This window comes from Spea bombifrons, chromosome 4 (assembly GCF_027358695.1).
Source record: "Spea bombifrons isolate aSpeBom1 chromosome 4, aSpeBom1.2.pri, whole genome shotgun sequence".
Lineage (NCBI taxonomy): Eukaryota > Metazoa > Chordata > Amphibia > Anura > Pelobatidae > Spea > Spea bombifrons.
Window position 1 is genome coordinate 46,498,602 of NC_071090.1, and position 18,583 is coordinate 46,517,184.

Here is an 18,583-nt window from a genome sequence, read left to right on the forward strand (position 1 = left end):
TCCCACTGTTGATCATGGAGAACTAAAGTGATTTTTTTTTTTTTTTTTTTAATTTATTCTTTTGTCAACACTTTGAAATACATAGCCCATCGACCTATTTTTGTGCTGCTAGTGCAAGAAAACGGTTTAATATGTCGGTAGCCTCTGCATCACATTACTACATGCAATAATTAAAGATACCCAGACCTATACGAATAAAATGTTTTCATAGGTAGGTTTGGGAATTGAAAAGCGTAGATTATTATTATTCTTAATGCTGTATTTGTCAAGGCACCTGCTACCCACTCACCTTCCATGCTCTGATGAGATTTTGTACCTTCAGCGTTTCAAAGGACTTGTAAACACCATGCCAAATTACCATTAGCACAACATAACACACAGCTGAGAAGAGAGATATATACCATTATTAGTGTTCATAGATTGGCCAAAATAGACCCCTTACAGTAATGAGGGGGGAAACAAGATTCTGGTGAGGAGTCCTGAAGCCAAGTAGGGTCACCCAATTTGCAAGATCTAGCCCTTGCAAAAAATGTCCAGATAAATGTTTCCACTCAAACAATCAGTGTAGGCACTAGTCTAGCCAATAGTCCCTTAACAGGTGAAGGTTATGTACAATGACTAACCTTTGTGGTGTCATTGTAGAAAGCATCACATAATGCAGCGCAATGTTTACCGCGTATATTTTCCATGAAGCATTTTTGGATACAGGGAAAGTCTGCTTTTATTAGGTTTTCATTCTAAACAGCAGCGTTTGTCTTTTAGGCAGCATTTCCAGCAATGAAATGCATTATAACAGGACAGAATGTATAGTTAAAAATGTATTTACTAAAGGGGTATCCAGCCCTCATATGCACTTGATTGTATAAATAACACAGTACCCGCTTTAAATGAATTTCAAGGTACTTTAACATCCCTTCTTCATTGGTGTGGCTGCATGAGGTGTGTGGGGGCAAGGCATCTTAATCATGTTGATAACTTGGGTCCTAAACAGGTATATTTCTGTGATCAAGTACACTGTGCCATACAATGAAATGCTGTACTCAATACTATTAAATATAGTGTGTTGATAAAATAAAGTTAAAGTTGTAACATTTACAAAACTCATTGAGCCAATGGCAGGACTTCCACTTATGTTAGGACCTTTCCTCTGAGCCCAATGTAACACAGGCAACCCCCATACCCTATTTTATGGTTTAGCAAGGCAATGGGATCCATTCACTAAGCTGGGAGCTATGGCTGATTTGAACAGTTAATGCAGTTTTGAGTGGCAACCACATAAGGTATACATTGTGGGGCAAGTGGCAGAAAAAGGGGGCTTCTGTAGTGCAGTGGGGTTGTTGATGAGCAGCCATCTGCCTTAGCACAATCCAAATTCCAGTGCTGACCCAATAAAAAAAAAAAAAAAAAAAAAAAAAAGGCTACCGATTACATCTAAGGACTATCTAAAGCAAATAAATGTTACACATTAAGTAGATCAGAATGTAAATCTTTATCTGTAGAGGTTTCTGTACATTCACCATACAAAAAAAAAACATTAACACGTCAAATGTAGCCATTTTAAAGTTAAATATATTTAATTTAAATTAGACATGTTACAATATATCAGCAATATGTACAGGGCATTTTAGTTAAATGTTCTAAATATTTAATGTTTTTAAGGTCTGCTTAGTATGTACACACCACGCCGTGTTTCACAGTGCAAACAAGAGATTGAGATTAAAGTGCCGAAAGACCAATTGGTCTTCAATTTCTTTAGACTCCAAAACGTTTCACCAATGTGTCACGTAAGCAGGCAAGTATTTACTGTGAAAGCACAAATAAATATTAGAAACATTTACAAAAATTGCACCCCGCGGCACAGAAAGATAAATGGATCACTTTATACATATAGATAACTTCATTTTGAGTCGATTTAGATTTCACACGGAGCACTTCAAACCAATACTAATAAATGACTATAAATACTCGTATTAGGCGCACTGTGGGATTTAAAATAAAATGTAGAAAATTGATAGCTATGGGAAAACTTGCATGCTAATTTATTAATTTAGAAAATAACCAAATAACATACATTGAGCCTAAAAAAAAAAAAAAAAAAAAAAAAAAAAAAAGGAATCAAGTACATCCGCGACCTTGTCTCGCAAATCAGCCTTACTGCGACTTAGTATAAACCCCAACACCCAGTGAGGCAACAGTTCAATCTTTGCCAACTAAGATTTCCAAACGTTGGCTGGACTGTTGAAAGTAATGGGCTTGTCTCAACTCTACGCGACTCGGGAATCCATGGTAGTAGCTTTAAAACTAGCACAGTAGATTATGTCCGTATAGCTACTGAAAATCGGTTGGAAAGGCTTTTTTCAAATGCTGGGACTCGAGGACAACTAACAAGGCACCAGTGATAGCGGCTCTAACTACACACCCTGATCTCTAAAATCTCTAAATTGCAGTAAGGCTGATTTGCCATCACCTGGTACCTGTTTTTTTTGTTAGAAACAGTCATCAAGCTCAGCGAATACTTTCTATTATTACAGGATATTGCAATTACAATTCAATTTCTGTGACTATATGTGAAGCCTTAAAATGTATTATATTCTTAAGAGGAATAGTAAAGTCTAATATAAATTTCTAACAACAAAAGCTTACTTTGTATGAAAAAAAAAAATTAAGTTATAGTAATATAAATGATGCAATCGGCATTGTTCCCCGAATCCAGTCTCATATAAAAGATGGCAAGTCCATATGTGACAGTTGAATACAGTACATAACACACACACACACACACACACACACACACACTAACCTCCCGTGACGCTAGTTACCAAAGGGAGATGTAGTCGCAAGCTATGGCAGCCCTCATAAAGAGATGTACGTTACAAGCACATTTAATCATTAGTTTAAGATAGCAACAGAATCTGTTCCCTGTAGACCCAGGTTATTCGGTGGCACCTTCTATTAACTAGTTACGGCAAAGAGAAACTTCAGCTAAATAAAAGCGTGATACAACAGATTGAACATTAGGAATGTTTATTTAAACAAAATAAAAGCCGTTGTGGTTTGAGATGCATAGCCACAACAAAAAGTATAGGGAGATGAACTAAATATCAAAAATAATGTACATTTTAAATCTGTTGTATACGGAATAATCCCCAAAACCCATTGTAGATCAGATGGTCAATGTGGTTTCCAAGGCATTTTTAGGAGACAAATAAGGGGTGCAGTCACAATGTGTTCCAAAACACAGGGGAGATTTACTTATTTGTTGAGTAACCGGATATTCATCACAAGCATGAAGCTTCTCTCTGCTGCCCTCCAATAACCTATGTCCAAACCACAACAACATTTGCGTGCCGGGTTAAAAAAATGACGTTTGCATAATATGGTCTTTCATTATTACCAAGCATCGAGAAAGAGAGACAAAACTAGCTGTATAAAACGTAAAGCCACTCCCTTCCTGCAGGTTTTTGGTGAACAAAAAAAAAAAAAAAAAGCAATACACTTCATCAGTAGTATGCAAGAATAATCATATTTAGAAAAAAAGCGGTCATTTTACATGGCAGAAGTATCTGAACTACTTTATGATGACTGCTAAGCCATATGACTGATCTCTCACTTTATACCCAACACCAAGATGTCTTATAAGTAGTGTTAGGAGCATGATGGTCATTGGCAATCTACTCAGTCATTTTGACTGGATGTCGATGATTTGGACGCGTGGCATTAACAAAACACTTTGGATGCCAAGCGACACTTTAAAAGCAGAAACGTGTTGATGCTCAATTTATACAAAGTTTAATCACTGTGTTATTTTAAGACCCAAGTCAGATAAGTAATTAATTCTTAAATGAAGGCACAATGGTCAGACTATTTTTCAGATAGATGTGGAAAATTAGTGAGAAACAAGATACAAATGGAGTGATGAGCAAAGCCTTAACGGGATGCCTCTACCATCAAATAATCAATAACCAAGTACACGTTGACAACCATGTATTTATAAATGGTTATGTGGCGTACCAGGCAATGGAAAGAATCTACACAGACAAATATGAAATACATATACAAATGATAGCATTAACCTACTCTGAGATATTCACTGCTAGTTCTATGAGCACACATCAAATAATAAGCAGAGCATATTGCACACGTCAAGTACATTCACATCAATGACAGTTAAATTCAAACAGCATAACGCAGGCACTACCGACTAGTTTAAGGCTACTGCATATGGCCCCAGCTTTGAAGGCAGTTCATTATTCACATTAATGGTTAAGAATCTTGCAGATTTTGAAAGCTGACAGAATCTGCTTTAACAGCCAAAAAGGTTTGCTTCATATAAGATAAACAATACTAAAAGCTGGGTTCAAGCAGCACAATAAGAGTTCCTGGTATTATTTGTCACAAACGTGAAGCTTTTATAGCCTTGTGTTGACCGAATCCCCCCCCATGCAAATTTGTCTTAATATTTTATATATAAGTGTAAATAAAGACAGGTCAAAAAAAAAATATCTGCAATGAGGTTATGGACAATAACCGATTATGCAGTCTGAACGCTTACGAGTGAAAAACTAAGCCAATTTGTAGATCTAGGACTAACCTCAGATATGTAGGATATGGTAGTAAAAGGCATCAAGTACTTTATCCAGTATATATATATATGATACAATATAATGGTTTGGTTACTGGAACAATGAATCCTGTAAGGAATTATATTAATATAAATATATTTTGTAGGATTTTTAGTTTGCTATATAAAATGATTTATCAATACATTTCCTGGCCAAAATATTGCTCTTTACTACAATAAGTTAAAAATGAATACACACACTATGCTGAGGTACCCAAGTGTCCTTTTTGCTTATGCTTAGTCCGAGTCTGTTTCTAGCTGAAGTAGGTTAGCACGATCATCTGAATTGGCTGTCTGCAGACAGGGCAAGGCTTGTTCCTCTTTTTAAGCTTTCGAGCACAAGTAAAACATGCCATCAAGTGACCTGTTCTTCCATGGATAATGCAGCCATTTTTAGGCCTGGACTGACAAATTACGCATGGCTCAACGCTACTTAAAGGAAGAGAGGACTCTGCGCTTTCCTCTCGCACTTCTTCGCGCTCGTGTTCTTTGGACTCTTCTTGACTACAAGAGGCGACGCTGCCGGATGTAGAAGGCTGAGAAAAGTCTTCAGTTTCCTGCGAGCACTGCAAGACTTCATCTACTTGTTTCTCAACGCTCAAGTCTTGAGAACCTGTAAGTTTAGCCTTTTTACCGTCAGGCACATCAACACCTTCGTTTTCCTCCGTTTCTACCATGGTTTTCCTCTTGACAGGCTCAGATTTGCCTTTCTTTTCTTCAGGAAGCCAGTCTTTACGAAGAGCCCAGCAACGGTTACAATGACTTGGTAGAGGTGGATTAATTTCCTCGCAATCAGAGCACTTCCAATAATCCTGAAATTGTCATTTTGAAATAGGAAAAAAAACACTATTAGTAATGTTGATGTCAACAAACCATGTTAAAGGACTAGACTAGGACTCCCCCCCCCTTTCTCGCTATCTGCAAGACTCCAGAACAATAGTGAAATAAAACCTCTCGCTCAGGGACACACATTTTATAAAAAGGCATAATAAATAGTCACATTAAAAACAGAGAAAACTAAATACTACTTACTGCTTCGGAAATTTCAGTATCCTCATCAAACGAGTCAGCATCTTCTGCCTGGTATATAGTCACTTGATATACCTACACATGAAAGTAAAAGTGTCTTCAACACAAATGACTATTAGACAATGTCTAACAAAACATATTTGTATATATACATAGGTGTATAAAGTGACAATAGCAACTTTGTGTCTCACAACAGCAACCCCCCCCCCAAGACATTTTTGTATTAAAACTGTTCAACCTGGACCCTATTCCTTCTTTCACTGTGGTAATCATGATCTTTGGACAAAATAGTACATTTTTACATGCTAAGTTTGTTAGATCAGGATCTTAAGATTTTCCTCCAATGTGTTCCAACTGTCATGGAAGGTATAACTAATGTTTATAAGCACTGGCTTTGCCAGATGCTCTGCCATTCCGTTCCTGTTTTGATAAAGTTTTCATGTGGGTACAACAAAAATGTTAAATCTATCTTGATTTAGGCTTCCTAGACGACAGCAGCCAGATAACAACAGATACTATTCCAACATCCTGAATTGTGTTGCTTTTTAGAAATATCTAATTTGTAAGTTATTTATGGGTTCTTTGTTGCGTGGATACACTTAACATAAAAAAGGCAGTCATGGTTGAACAGACCAGCTAAAACTATAGCGCTGTTCTTCAGGGCACGCCCTTGGACAGGAGTTTGTCTGGCACATATTTATGATTCCTGGCTTTGTCTTATTGTTAAATGACTTGTTTCTTCGGGTGCCAGGTGTGCTTTCAAACATTAGTCATTTTTCTTTAAAAGGGAAAAACTTACTAAAATAACCTTCCTGATTGGATGGCGTGTTCTGCTATGCAGAATTGAGGCAGCACAGCTCTATGAAAAGCTGTTTTCTCTCACGGGCAATTGTTTCCTCTTTAACTACTTTAGCCACATGAGCCTATTTCTTTCTACTGCATATGTAATAATATGAGTCAGGCATTAACATGACACACTGCGATCAACGTGCCTTCCACTGATTTCTATGCATCTTTAGACAGAAGATTAGCTGGAAGAGGGCTCCCATCAATAGATGCTGATGTAACAAAAACAAAAAAAAAATACATATATACGGTGTAGAAAAAGAGAAAAGACAGTCAGTACGTTCTCATACCTTGAGACCACTGTTTACATCTTCTACACTGGTATGTGAGCTCAGTGTATATTGGAAGAAACTGTTTGGAAAGCCCTTCTGCTTCCCATATCACTCCAGATCATGACAATGATATGGTAATGAAGAGGGAAGGCCATTCACTGGAATGCACATGTATAATCAAGTGCATTACAGTGACCATCAGAAGAGTATCAGAAGAAATCAGAATATTTTCCTGTGCATGCCATCTTCAGCAGCCCCCAAGCAAATAATCAGGCTAACAGCAGCCTAAGGAAGTAAGAAAGGGGAAATACTGCAATGAGGCAGAGAGATTGTCATAAATAATTTAATGGGGAGGGGGGGCAAGGGTTAAAAAAAAAAAAAAACCCACGCCACCGTAAACATGGCTACCACTGAAAGACACTTAATAAATGAAAGTCCCAGCCTCATCACATATAACCTTAATAGCAAAACAAACTTTGAAAAGACTTTCTAAAACTATAAACCATGTAGACCAGACAGTTCAACCTCTTTGTGAGTACTGGTTGGGTAGGTCTCTGTTGTCATCATGATAGCATTGGACTGCCAGCGTACATACCCTCCACCCATAATATTGTGTATTAACAGAAAAAAGTGGGTTAGTGCCTTTTAAAATTAAACAAAGGCAGTGTAGAGAGAAAAAATGTGAATGATTTTAAACCCATCACATATATATGGGTTGTATATTGTTTAGGACTGCCTGAGTATGCCTATCTAATGCTACTTGTCAGAATAGATTTCATCCAGGTCCTTTCAATGGTTTCTGTTTTGTTGATGTGATGCAGCATGCCTAATGTGTACTAAGTACCCACATACATAAACATGAGCCTGGAAAAAGGAGAAAACAAACAAACACACACACACACACACACACACACGGCCTATTAAAGTTACAGTATATAGGCGATGGAACAAGTCCTCTATATACCATGTTCTTACCTCATCATTGACATCATCATCCCCTTCATCAGTAAGGCCTTGTTCATCTCCGCTAGGACTGTAATCATCTGAATATACTGATTCAACTTCAAATTCCACACTGAACTGATCAGAATCTGAGTCTTGATCCAACCAATCAGAGTTGTCACTTGCTGACGGTATTTCGATCTCCTAAAACAAATATGAAATGTATGGAGCGCATACTTCCAATACACAAAAACAGTCCCCGGTGAAATTGCTTCACTTCCAGAACCATCTTTCTATGCATGTTGTATGAATTTTGGTAGCCCAGAGGGGGCCCATCCCAACTGCCTAATGCATATACATTGACTTACTGTATTGCAGGAGGTGGTGTCTGTAGATTCACTGTTTCTTTCACGGCGCAGGCCACTTATCACCCACCACGAAAGGCTTTGATCAAACGTTAGTGAAATACTGTCCGACTTATGTCGCCTCCTTTGTTGCTCAGGAGGTGGACTTGAGTTGTCCTCTAAGCAATTTTGCCAGAGAAAGGAACAGTTTAGATTACAATTTGTATAATTAAATGAAAATATCTAAACACTTTCATGTATATTCTAACACCTTAGAAAATCCATTAAAATACAACCAGGTTTAATTACATTTAAGTGTAGGTAGATATATATATATATATATATATATATATATATATATATATATATCTTTGTAGTGGTTACTACAATTATTACATACACCATGAACTATAATAACTTATAAAGGTACGATCATGTAATACATAACATACACATCTTTTAACACATGACAAATGTAAATTGTGAAAACAGACAGAATTTTTAAAAATAGATTTACCCTTTTCCAGGCATGTAGTAGCAAAATCCTCCACCCCTAGAACCCCTTTATTTGCCACCAAACACCATCAGGAACTGAAGAGGTTCTGAAATAACCCCCTTCTGTTCTCCTTACAGACGTATGTCATTGCTAAAGAATCCTAGCTAATAAAATTTAAGCTTTAATGGTAATTTAGTAAAGAAAAATATAAAGAATAACCTAATTACCTGTTTCACTGTTGGTTTTCCTCTGTGATGAGCCACTGGCTGATGGTATTAATTTCTCTTGTACATACTGAGTGGACTCCTACATAGGACAAGAAAAATACTGATAAGTATAAATATAAGCAATCAAATATTTATTCTCGCACAAGTATTCCATTATTTTAAGCAGCATCTGTAATATTGCAGAATATGGAAGCACATAATGTAATGCATTAGAAGCAAGGAGATAAAGATAGCACTTCGTTCCTGACCGTTGCAGCTATTGGAAAATAATTACTTAAAAATGTCTGTCACTTACCAGCCCAGACTTGCTGAAGCCCTCACACATCCCCTATCATTTTAATTACAGTCCCAGCACAGGAAGATGTGTCAATCTTCTCAAAGTTAAGTATTCTAGGATTGCCTCAGCTGTATTAATGCTAAACACACACACTATATTGGACCCTGTTTTATGTGATAGTATAGAGTCCATCAATTCAAATAATCCACAGGGGTATGTATTTACGTAAAAAGGGAGTCATTAATATTATGATATAAAAAAATGGATGCCTGGTGAATTAGAATCAGGTGCCAATATCATTGTCTCATCGACGTCATGTCTCCAGGGCCGGACTGGCCCACCGGGATACCGGGAAATTTCCCGGTGGGCCGGCAGGTCCGTGGGCTGGGACCAGGGGCGGGCTGGGACCTGAGCGGCCGCTGGGTGCTGATGCGGCCGGCCGGCGCTACTATAATACTTTTTTCTTAATTTAATATGGCAAGCTGGTCCGGCTTGCCATATTAAATTTTAAAAATGTATTACAGTATCGCTAGCCGGCCGCATCGGCACCCAGCAGCCGTGTGCGATGGCCGCCTAGTGATGGGAGCAGCGTGAAGGGTGAAAGCTCCGCCCCCTCGCACTGACCTTTCACCCCTCACACTGCTCCCATCACTATGCAGCCATCAGATTGCTGGGAATGTAATCTGAACGGCCAATGCGTGCTGATGCCGCCGGCCGCCTCTGCTTTAATACTTTTTTTTTTACTTTATATGGTGAGCCGATCCTGCTTACCATATAAATAAAAAAAAAAGTGTTAAAGTAGCTCCGGCCGGGGGCATCAGCACGCACCGGCCGTTTAGACTACATTCCCAGCAGTCTGATGGCTGCATAATGATGGGAGCAGCGTGAGGGGTGGAAGCTCCGCCCCTCGCACTTAGACTGCTGCAGCACCGGATGTCAGGTCAGTGACATCCTGTCAGGAGAAAGAAGACAACAGCGTGCGGCTATCAGAGGACGGAGGTCAAGAGAAGTAGAAGGTGAGTAAAGTAATGTATTTTTTTGTACAAAATGTATAATATTTTTTTGAATGAAATCGGCATGTGTGTGTATGTAAGTGTGTCCCCCTATATGCCACTCTGCCTCCAGAAATGCCTTTTACCCCCCTATATGCCACTGTGTCCCATGACATGCCTTTTAACCCCCTATATGCCAGAGTGGCATATATGGGTATAAGGCATTTCTGGATGCAGAGTGACATATAGGGGATTAAAAGGCATATGATGGGACAGAGTGGCATATAGGGGGAACATAAGGCTTTTTTGGAGTCAGAGTGCCCCATGATATGCCTTTTAACCCCCTTTATGCCACTCTGCCTCCAGAAATGCCTTATACCCATATATGCCACTCTGTCCCATGATATGCCTTCTAACCCCCTATATGCAACTCTGCCAAATAGGGGGTTAAAAGGCATATCATGGGACAGAGTGGCATATAGGGGTATAAGGCATTTCTGGATGCAGAGTGACATATAGGAGGTCAAAAGGCATATCTGGAGGTATAGTGGCAAAAAGGGGGTTAAAGGCATATCACGGGGCAGAGGGGCATATAGGAGGGTTGAGGCATATCAGGGAGGCAGAGTGGCATATGGGGGTTAAAAGGCATATCATGGGACAGAGTGGCATATAGGGGGGCATAAGGCTTTTCTGGAGGCAGAGTGCCCCATGATATGCCTTTTAACCCCCTTTATGCCACTCTGCCTCCAGAAATGCCTTATACCCCCTATATGCCACTCTGTCCCATGATATGCCTTTTAACCCCCTATATGGCAGAGTGGCATATAGGAGGTTAGAAGGCATATCATGAGACAGAGTGGCATATAGGGGGTATAAGGCATTTCTGGATGCAGAGTGACATAGAGGAGGTCAAAAGGCATATCTGGAGGTATAGTGGCAAAAGGGGGGTTAAAAGGCATATCACGGGGCAGAGTGGCATATAGGAGGGTATAAAGCATATCGGGGAGGCAGAGTGGCATACAGGGGGTTAAAAGGCATATCATGGGACAGAGTGGCATATAGGGGGTATAAGGCATTTCTGGAGGCAGAGTGGCATATAGGGGGTTAGAAGGCATATCAGGGGGGCAGAGTGGCAAGCCTTGGGGGCAGATGTGCATAACTCGGGGGTAGGTTGGCAAATAAAAGGAAAAAAAAAAAACCATGTCTCAATCATAGCTTATATTAAATATGAAAAAAATAGTCTACATGAATTAATAAAGAAACAAAAGTTTCTTACCAGAATATCGTGAAGAATAATGTGATCAGTGTTTTGTTCCACTTTTTCATCTAAAATGTTCGCAGTAGTAAATGTTTTGATCCCATTATGTGTAATGTATTTCATTTATTAGGGCCTTTTAACACTTTTGCTTTCTGGCATTTTAATACAAATAATGAGATAAAAAGAATGGCGAATAGTGTGACTCGGGTGTGTATAAGGGGTGCGTGTGGTTAAAGAGCGCGACCGTGAGATAAACTATATGGGGCTGGTCTCCAAATTTTTCCAGGGCTGCTTTTCAGTCCCAGTCCGGCCCTGCATGTCTCTTAGGGAGTGTAATCATTTCTAATTACCGTATTGGCCCGAATATAGGCCGCACTTTTTTCCCCCCACTTTAAGTCTTTAAAGTGGGGGTGCGGCCTATATTCGGGGTCTAGCGCCCGACGCCCGGAACATGCAGTCCCGGGCGCCGGGCAGGCAGCGGGGTTAGGATACAGATCCCCCGCAGCGGTGCAGGGGACCTGTATCCTACTGTCTGATACGCTCAGACAGCCTCCCGTGCCAGCACTTCCCACGGGGGGAGTACCGGCACGGGAGGTTGTCTAAGCGCATCGCACGGACGTTCACCGGCAGCGGCGATGCGCCGTTGCCGGTGAACGTGCGCATGATGCATTCTAACCCCCCCGACTTACCAGGGCAGACTCCCGGGTGTCTTGCAGGGCCGGCGGAAGACATCTACGCAATACGCGTATACAACTTCCGGTGCCGGCACTTCCGCTGAGTTGTATAAACGATGTGCATAGATGTCCCCCTCCGGCCCCGTAAGACACCCGGGAGTCTGCTCTGGTAAGTCGGGGGGGGGGGGGACAGAGTGGCAGCGTATCTCGAGGGGGGGGGGACAGAGTGGCAGCGTATCTAGAGGGGGGGGGCAGAGTGGCAGCGTATCTCGGGGAGGGGGGGAGGACAGAGTGGCAGCGTATCTCGGGGGGGAGAGGACAGAGTGGCAGCATATCTCGAGGGGGGGAGGACAGAGTGGCAGCGTATCTCGGGGAGGACAGAGTGGCAGCGTATCTCGGGGAGGGGGGGGGAGGACAGAGTGGCAGCGTATCTCGGGGGGGAGAGGACAGAGTGGCAGGATGTTTTTTGGTGCTTTTTTTAAAGAAAAAAACTTTTTCTTTAAAAAAGCACCAAACTTTTAGGGTGCGGCCTATATACGGGGGCGGCCTATATCCGAGCCAATACGGTATGTTATGTATGCAGTAGGTTGTAAGCAAGCTGCTGCATACGTAACGACTACAGTTCTTAAATTAATGCATAGAATTTGGGGGTTATTTCCTTCAAAATATTTTTGTTGCTTTCCCTCTAACTACTTAAAAATCACCCCCAATTATAACAATGACTTTCTACGTTAATTCCAGGTGCGCTACAAAATAATTTTTTTTTTTTTTAAATCACTAGCAGTGCACTGTATTTCTCAGCCTCTCAGTAGATGGAGGAAAAGGTTGAATTATTGACTAGGAATGTTTACAAACATCAGCTTAGACAGCTGACAGTATTCACGTGTGATCCAGCGTGATCTGCCAATGTTTGCCTTAATGTAGGCAACAGCAGCTCTCTCCTTTCCTTACCAGGAAGCTCATTATATGCTATAACTGATGAGATACGAGTACAGTTAAGTTGCTGTAAATTGACAACGGCTTAAAACTGTAGATTTTCTTTCCAACTTAAAGAGCAGGACAGATGTGTGGAAAGCACTGGCATTCATACGGAACACACTTTTCAGTTTCCTACCTACTTAACCTAGTAGTTATGTTTTCTGCATTGGCACAGACACGGTTTTAAATGTGAACACTAAATCTTGGATAGTTTAACATGTTTAACAAAAGGGACTATTAAAAAAAAATGTATTTCACTTAAAAAAAAAATACCTTAGGAGTATTCTGTTTATGCGAAATACTGCTAGAATCACTGTCATTGGATATAGTATCAGAAGAATCTGAAAATAAAATACAATTAGACTTTAATTACAGCAGTTAAAGTGTTGTTATATATTCACTACAATGTTAACATGTCATATGCAAACAATACACACAATTCAACAGAGGACCAGTTTGAGTCCCAATTACCCTTACTGCTAGGAAGACAATGAAAATTACACACACAAAAAAAAAAAAGCGTTTACAATTACAGAGTTTTCATACCACAAAGCTACATATCCTGCTTTTTGTGTTTAGTGTACCCACACGAACCAACTTTTTTCCAGGACAGTTTTTTTTTTCTTTTCAAATAATACTTCAATATAAAAAAAATGGCAAAACAGAAGAAAAATTAGTTTGTTTTGAAATTCTGCTTTGGATTTCTTCAACAGTATAGCTCTAACCGAGGCATTCCCTTGGAGACCCAATCAGTTAACAGAACAGTCGTGTGATTGCATGACTGTTTCATCAGTAACTGTGCCTTCACCTCCATCCCAACCCACAATTAAATCATTTTAGATGGTTGGGTTTTAGATTGGTGCGTGGCTAGGAGGAATTGGGGACGGAACAGGCTAGGGAGGAAGAAATAAGGTGAATTGAACCTGTCTGACCTTTGTTAGGTACCCCCCAATATGGTGGTCCCAGAACTACCCTCATTTACTGCAACTCACACTCAATACCGAAGCCAGCAAGAAAGAATTTAATCCCCCCCCCCTTGAATTTCTGGCAGCTTAAACCAATATTTTTACTGCCCAGTCTCTGGCAGCTGACCAAGATGTCAAGGCTGGCATCCCACTGACTCATTTGAGCTTTGACCCAACTGATGGGCATTGTTTACAAAAATAAATAAAACCTCACCATACTCTCAGTATAGACCTTTTTGTCAAGCCTTCTTTTCTTCCATGTTATGAGCAGTTACAGGTATTGGGCCTTCTCAAATATCTCTATTTTGATGATAAATGCCTCATGCCCCCTAGAGGTGACCCAAATTTTGATAATTTATATAAACTAAGGTCCAATGTTTGTTTTTTTTTATATATATATATATTTTCTGACATTTACACTCAAGAACAGTGTCTGCATTGACAAGTCCCTTTGTTTTCGAAATCAGACTGCATTACAGACAGTATACTCCCACAGATCGGTCTTGGTACGGGGTGACATTTTACAAAGTGTTACAGGATATACTAATTTAGAATATACAAGGGAAGAGACAGCCATCTAGACAGCCCCCCTGCCTGCCCAGAGAAATAGTGTAGGACCTCCTCTTGCCTTGAATGAAGTCTGTGTACCCACTGGTTGTAATTACAGCAGCCCAGACGTATTTAAGTGTGTCCTTCTTGACATCCTAGCATGGTCAAGAAAAAAAAAAGTAACCCCCCCCCCCCCAAAAAAAATAATACTACGGTAAGATAAGCAAAAGCACCTTGCGCAATGAAAAAAATCTGGCCCTAAGATATACGGATAAAAAGTACCCTATAACTGCTGGGAATTTCGGACACATGAATTGTTACATTTTGAGGATATTTTGTGTCAACTTAAGTTGGATTCAGATGGTTTCTAAAGAATCTCTCCTTGGAACAAAAAAAAACCAATATATATATATATATATATATATATATAAATATATATATATATATATATATATATACACACACACACACACACACACACACATTTACATGGGAACATTACTCACGGGAAAGGGGAATAATGATTAAACCGACATATGGAAAAATAAAAAAGCTCCATTAATTGAGTTACAAAAAAAAAAATAATAAAAAAAAAAACACCAGCCTAATACATAAATCACAGAGGTAAGTCCCTCACTAAAATTGGTGAGGAGTTTTTAATGACACGCTTGATGACAGTATAAACATTGTCAGACTATAATGCTATACATGAATAAAAAAAGAAATTCATATTCTCAATCCTTTATAAGCAGGCAGCTTTAAATAATTGGATCACACTAAACAAAACAATCCCAAATTGTGCTTATTTTATTATAATCAAGATATTCGTAAAATTTGCTTCTTCAGAACTAAATGATGACAGTTTCATACCAACCCATTTCAATAACTTGCCTTTTGAACCAGCGGTCACCAGATTCTTAGATATCATTGCATACAGTCTCCTGAAGCAAAAGAAAAAAGATACAACATATTGGAATGGCGTCTAATGTGCAATCAGACCATTATCAAAAGGCTGAACCACAATACGCGATATGAAAAAAGTATAAGAGACAGTACACAGATTTGCACAAGCCTTCTTAGGGACCTGCTATATATGTAAGCTAGACAATAGCAACGTGGATAGGCATTATGTTAATTACCTCGGTTCTTTTACAGAAAAGCTCTGTACCCCAAATAGTTCTCCTAGAGGATCATTGGAGCAGTGGACAATATGCTGCTGCTTCTCGTCATACAACTGCTTGGCCTTAATGTACTGACCAAGATGGTAAATAACCTATAGCGCAAGTATACGGAAACATTGCAGTAAACTATAATAAGACAATGAGATGTAAAAGTAATCTTACAAAAACATTGATCGGTTAAAAATGTGGATAGGATGCCTACCTCCTTCATTGTGAAAGTGTCAGTCTCTGCACCTGCGGTCTTTAATAATTTCAGCAGCAGTGGCTTTGGTTTTACCTGAAGATAATATTCGGTTATTGCCAGGAATAAGTGGTTTTACATGAAGCTATAAAAATTGTCATTTTGAATTGAAGTCTATTGGACCATCTGTCAGTTAATCACGCAGAAAAAAAAAATATATATATATATACTCACAAATATTTCCTGTTCTGAAGCTATAATCTGAGAGCTTTCTAAGCAATCTGTAGTGGACGACACATTCATTTTGCACGGCTGCCTGCAATAAGATAAATTGCATTAGATTTATAAACAGCTATAATGAATTTACATGCATATCAGAACAATTATGACATTTATGCAATCCCATCAAACGTGTGTAGTATTAAGCGTGAAGAAACCCTAAATAAACGCCAAGAATGAACACAAGCACAATAATGACAGGCTCAGGAAGGCTTTGTAGACAGAATGTTCGAAGACATACACGACTGAATAGAATCCGATCTTACCTTTAATAAATACACGAATGTCCGATAAAGTGCTTTGATCGGGAGCTTCCCTCAGCTCCCTGCCTAAAGTGCTACAAACTGCTCTCCGGAGTCCCTTTAAAAACAGAGCTAGTAGACAAGTCGAGGCTAGATCCGCAGCGCACACTGTGCATGTCTGAGCATGACCCGCAACTCCGCTGACTCACCACCTGCCCAGCTCATCAACTCTGACAGACCGGTTAGTCTGCACAATTACTACGGCAAGCCGGGCCGGACACAATACACATACACACACCACAATCAGCAGGACCAGTCACAACACACACACACTACAATCAGCAGGACCAGTCACAATACAACACACACTACAATCAGCAGGGCCAGTCACAATACAACACACACTACAATCAGCAGGGCCGACAGCGCACGTATATACCGGAACCAGCACGGCTAGCAATCCCAGCTGGTGCAGCGGGCATTGACATCTACACGTCTACCGCCCCGTATTAAAGCCTTCACACAGACAATGTCACGTCAAGAGCTGCGCCGTAAACAGAGAGAATAGGGGTTTTATCTAACTCCGTCTGACAACTACCATCACCCTCAGCCAGTCATAAACGCGTGTTACTCGAACGTCAGGTGAAATATGCGGCTGTAACGAGTCTACAGGTGTATTACTATGATATGATACGGTACGTAGGGGTTAGCTGATGTAATAAAATACTAAGGCGGGTCACATCGGTGCTGGACACGGGAGAGAATCCATAGAGTGGATCACAGTCACAGTGTGTATAGCTAAGAATATATTGCCGCATGCTCGCCCCGTCTTAAACCACCTCAGCCCAATCAAAGCCGGACCCTATGGTTTCGCCACATACCCCGTGGTTACCGAGTCACCTTTAACTGGAATACAGTCATCACAAGAGCTGTGGGAATTAGTCATTTCCCAGACACTCCCAGTGCGCCGCACAAGCCTCCATTAATACAGACAGACAATCAAAGGAGCGCTACTTGGGCCTCTATATAAGCAGCCACCGCCATAGCACATAAACAGCGCCTATGCCTGGATTGCTGGGCCAATGGACGGCAATACGAGCATAGTGAGCAGCAGTCGGGGTACGAGAGAAACACGTAAAGGAGTGGCTATCACTTTCACAGCCCTCTATATCCACGCAGTCAATGAAGATATATCAATACAACACAATGGCGCAATCTTACCAGAATCACTCCCCTTATGGCGGCGATGGGAGTGGGGCAGGCCGGTAACACCCGCCTCTGAGGGCAGTTACAATTTACTGCAACGGGAATAGAAACGAGGCCTACGTCTGACGAGGCTTCCATCCCATCGGTGAAGCCCATTACACATACCCGTATTTAGGGCGATATCACCTTGAATGCTCGTCCCCACCACAGACAGCCCGCGCTCTAGTCACTAGGCCTCTGGCGCTAAAAGCCACCCTTTGCCTCTAGTTTCTTTATCAAAGTATCTCGTTACCTACCTCAGTTCCGCGAAGCCCTCGTCCTCCTCCATCTTGTAACACTCTCGCTGTGTCCCGTAGCGTTCACTCATATAATGGAGATATCAAAACGAATACATCGCAGCGCCAGCGTGTCCCGCCATGCTCGGCGTTATAGTAGCGCTAGCTTGCGTCAAACAGAAGAACTGCAGGCAGCTGTGGGAGAAAGCGCTCCCTCTACCTGCAAAGCGGCAAATTGACCTGGACCTGCTGCTAAGTAACTGGCTGGAATATCAGGCTTCAAATATATGTATCTGTGTATAAATGTTTCCATGAAATAAGATAGGTGACCCGAACATTATATTTATATATATTTACCATATGTAAACTTGCTGTCAGGGCCCTCTTTACCTAATGTATCGTTTTGCATTTGTCATGCCCCTTGAATATACAGTATGTCAAGTGCAAAATGTGATAGCAAAGATGTGCTTTTGTGTGATCTCGGAAATGAATTTACAGCCTTAAAAATCTGTCTCTTGTTGTAAGGTGTCTTTCTCAATATCTAAGATGATATAATAAAAAGAAAAAACAATGGAGTGTAGTATGTTGTTGTTGTTTTTTTTTTTTTTTTTTTTAAGCAGCACCTTTTTTCCTTTAGGTGTTGTATTCACATTTGGACTGGAGAGTCATAAACACTTCAGATCAACATCACTGGTCTCCACTTCAAACCTCCAGGACAACCAATAAGGTCAGAAGGGAAAAAATGGCAT

At 40.4% G+C, this 18,583-nt stretch overlaps 1 protein-coding gene across 2 annotated transcripts; it reads right to left on the reverse strand.

Annotated features, from left to right (window-relative positions):
- Nucleotides 1-4,646: 4,646 nt before the first annotated feature.
- Nucleotides 4,647-18,002, reverse strand: MDM2 (MDM2 proto-oncogene). 2 transcript variants are annotated; one of them, XM_053464818.1, is made up of 11 exons: nucleotides 17,856-18,002; nucleotides 16,067-16,148; nucleotides 15,854-15,928; nucleotides 15,610-15,743; nucleotides 15,362-15,411; nucleotides 13,230-13,297; nucleotides 8,778-8,856; nucleotides 8,079-8,233; nucleotides 7,744-7,914; nucleotides 5,654-5,725; nucleotides 4,647-5,433 (listed from the first exon to the last, which is right to left on the reverse strand). In XM_053464818.1, the coding sequence occupies exons 1-11, from the start codon at nucleotides 17,924-17,926 to the stop codon at nucleotides 4,876-4,878; spliced, it is 1,515 nt and encodes a 504-aa protein (XP_053320793.1). In that variant the 5' UTR covers nucleotides 17,927-18,002; the 3' UTR covers nucleotides 4,647-4,875. The 2 variants fall into 2 exon arrangements, with proteins under 2 accessions (XP_053320793.1, XP_053320794.1); XM_053464819.1 differs by lacking the exon at nucleotides 17,856-18,002 and adding an exon at nucleotides 16,378-16,641.
- Nucleotides 18,003-18,583: the final 581 nt, after the last annotated feature.

What these genes read in the sequence shown, in the direction of transcription:
- MDM2 (XM_053464818.1), bottom strand. Translation starts at nt 17,926, where the DNA reads ATGAGTGAACGCTACGGGACACAGCGAGAGTGTTACAAGATGGAGGAG. An exon ending in CTTCAGAACAGGAAATATTT is followed by an intron (nt 15,929 to 16,066) that starts GTGAGTATATAT and finishes TATTATCTTCAG; the next exon opens with GTAAAACCAAAGCCACTGCT. An exon ending in ACACTTTCACAATGAAGGAG is followed by an intron (nt 15,744 to 15,853) that starts GTAGGCATCCTA and finishes CTTGCGCTATAG; the next exon opens with GTTATTTACCATCTTGGTCA.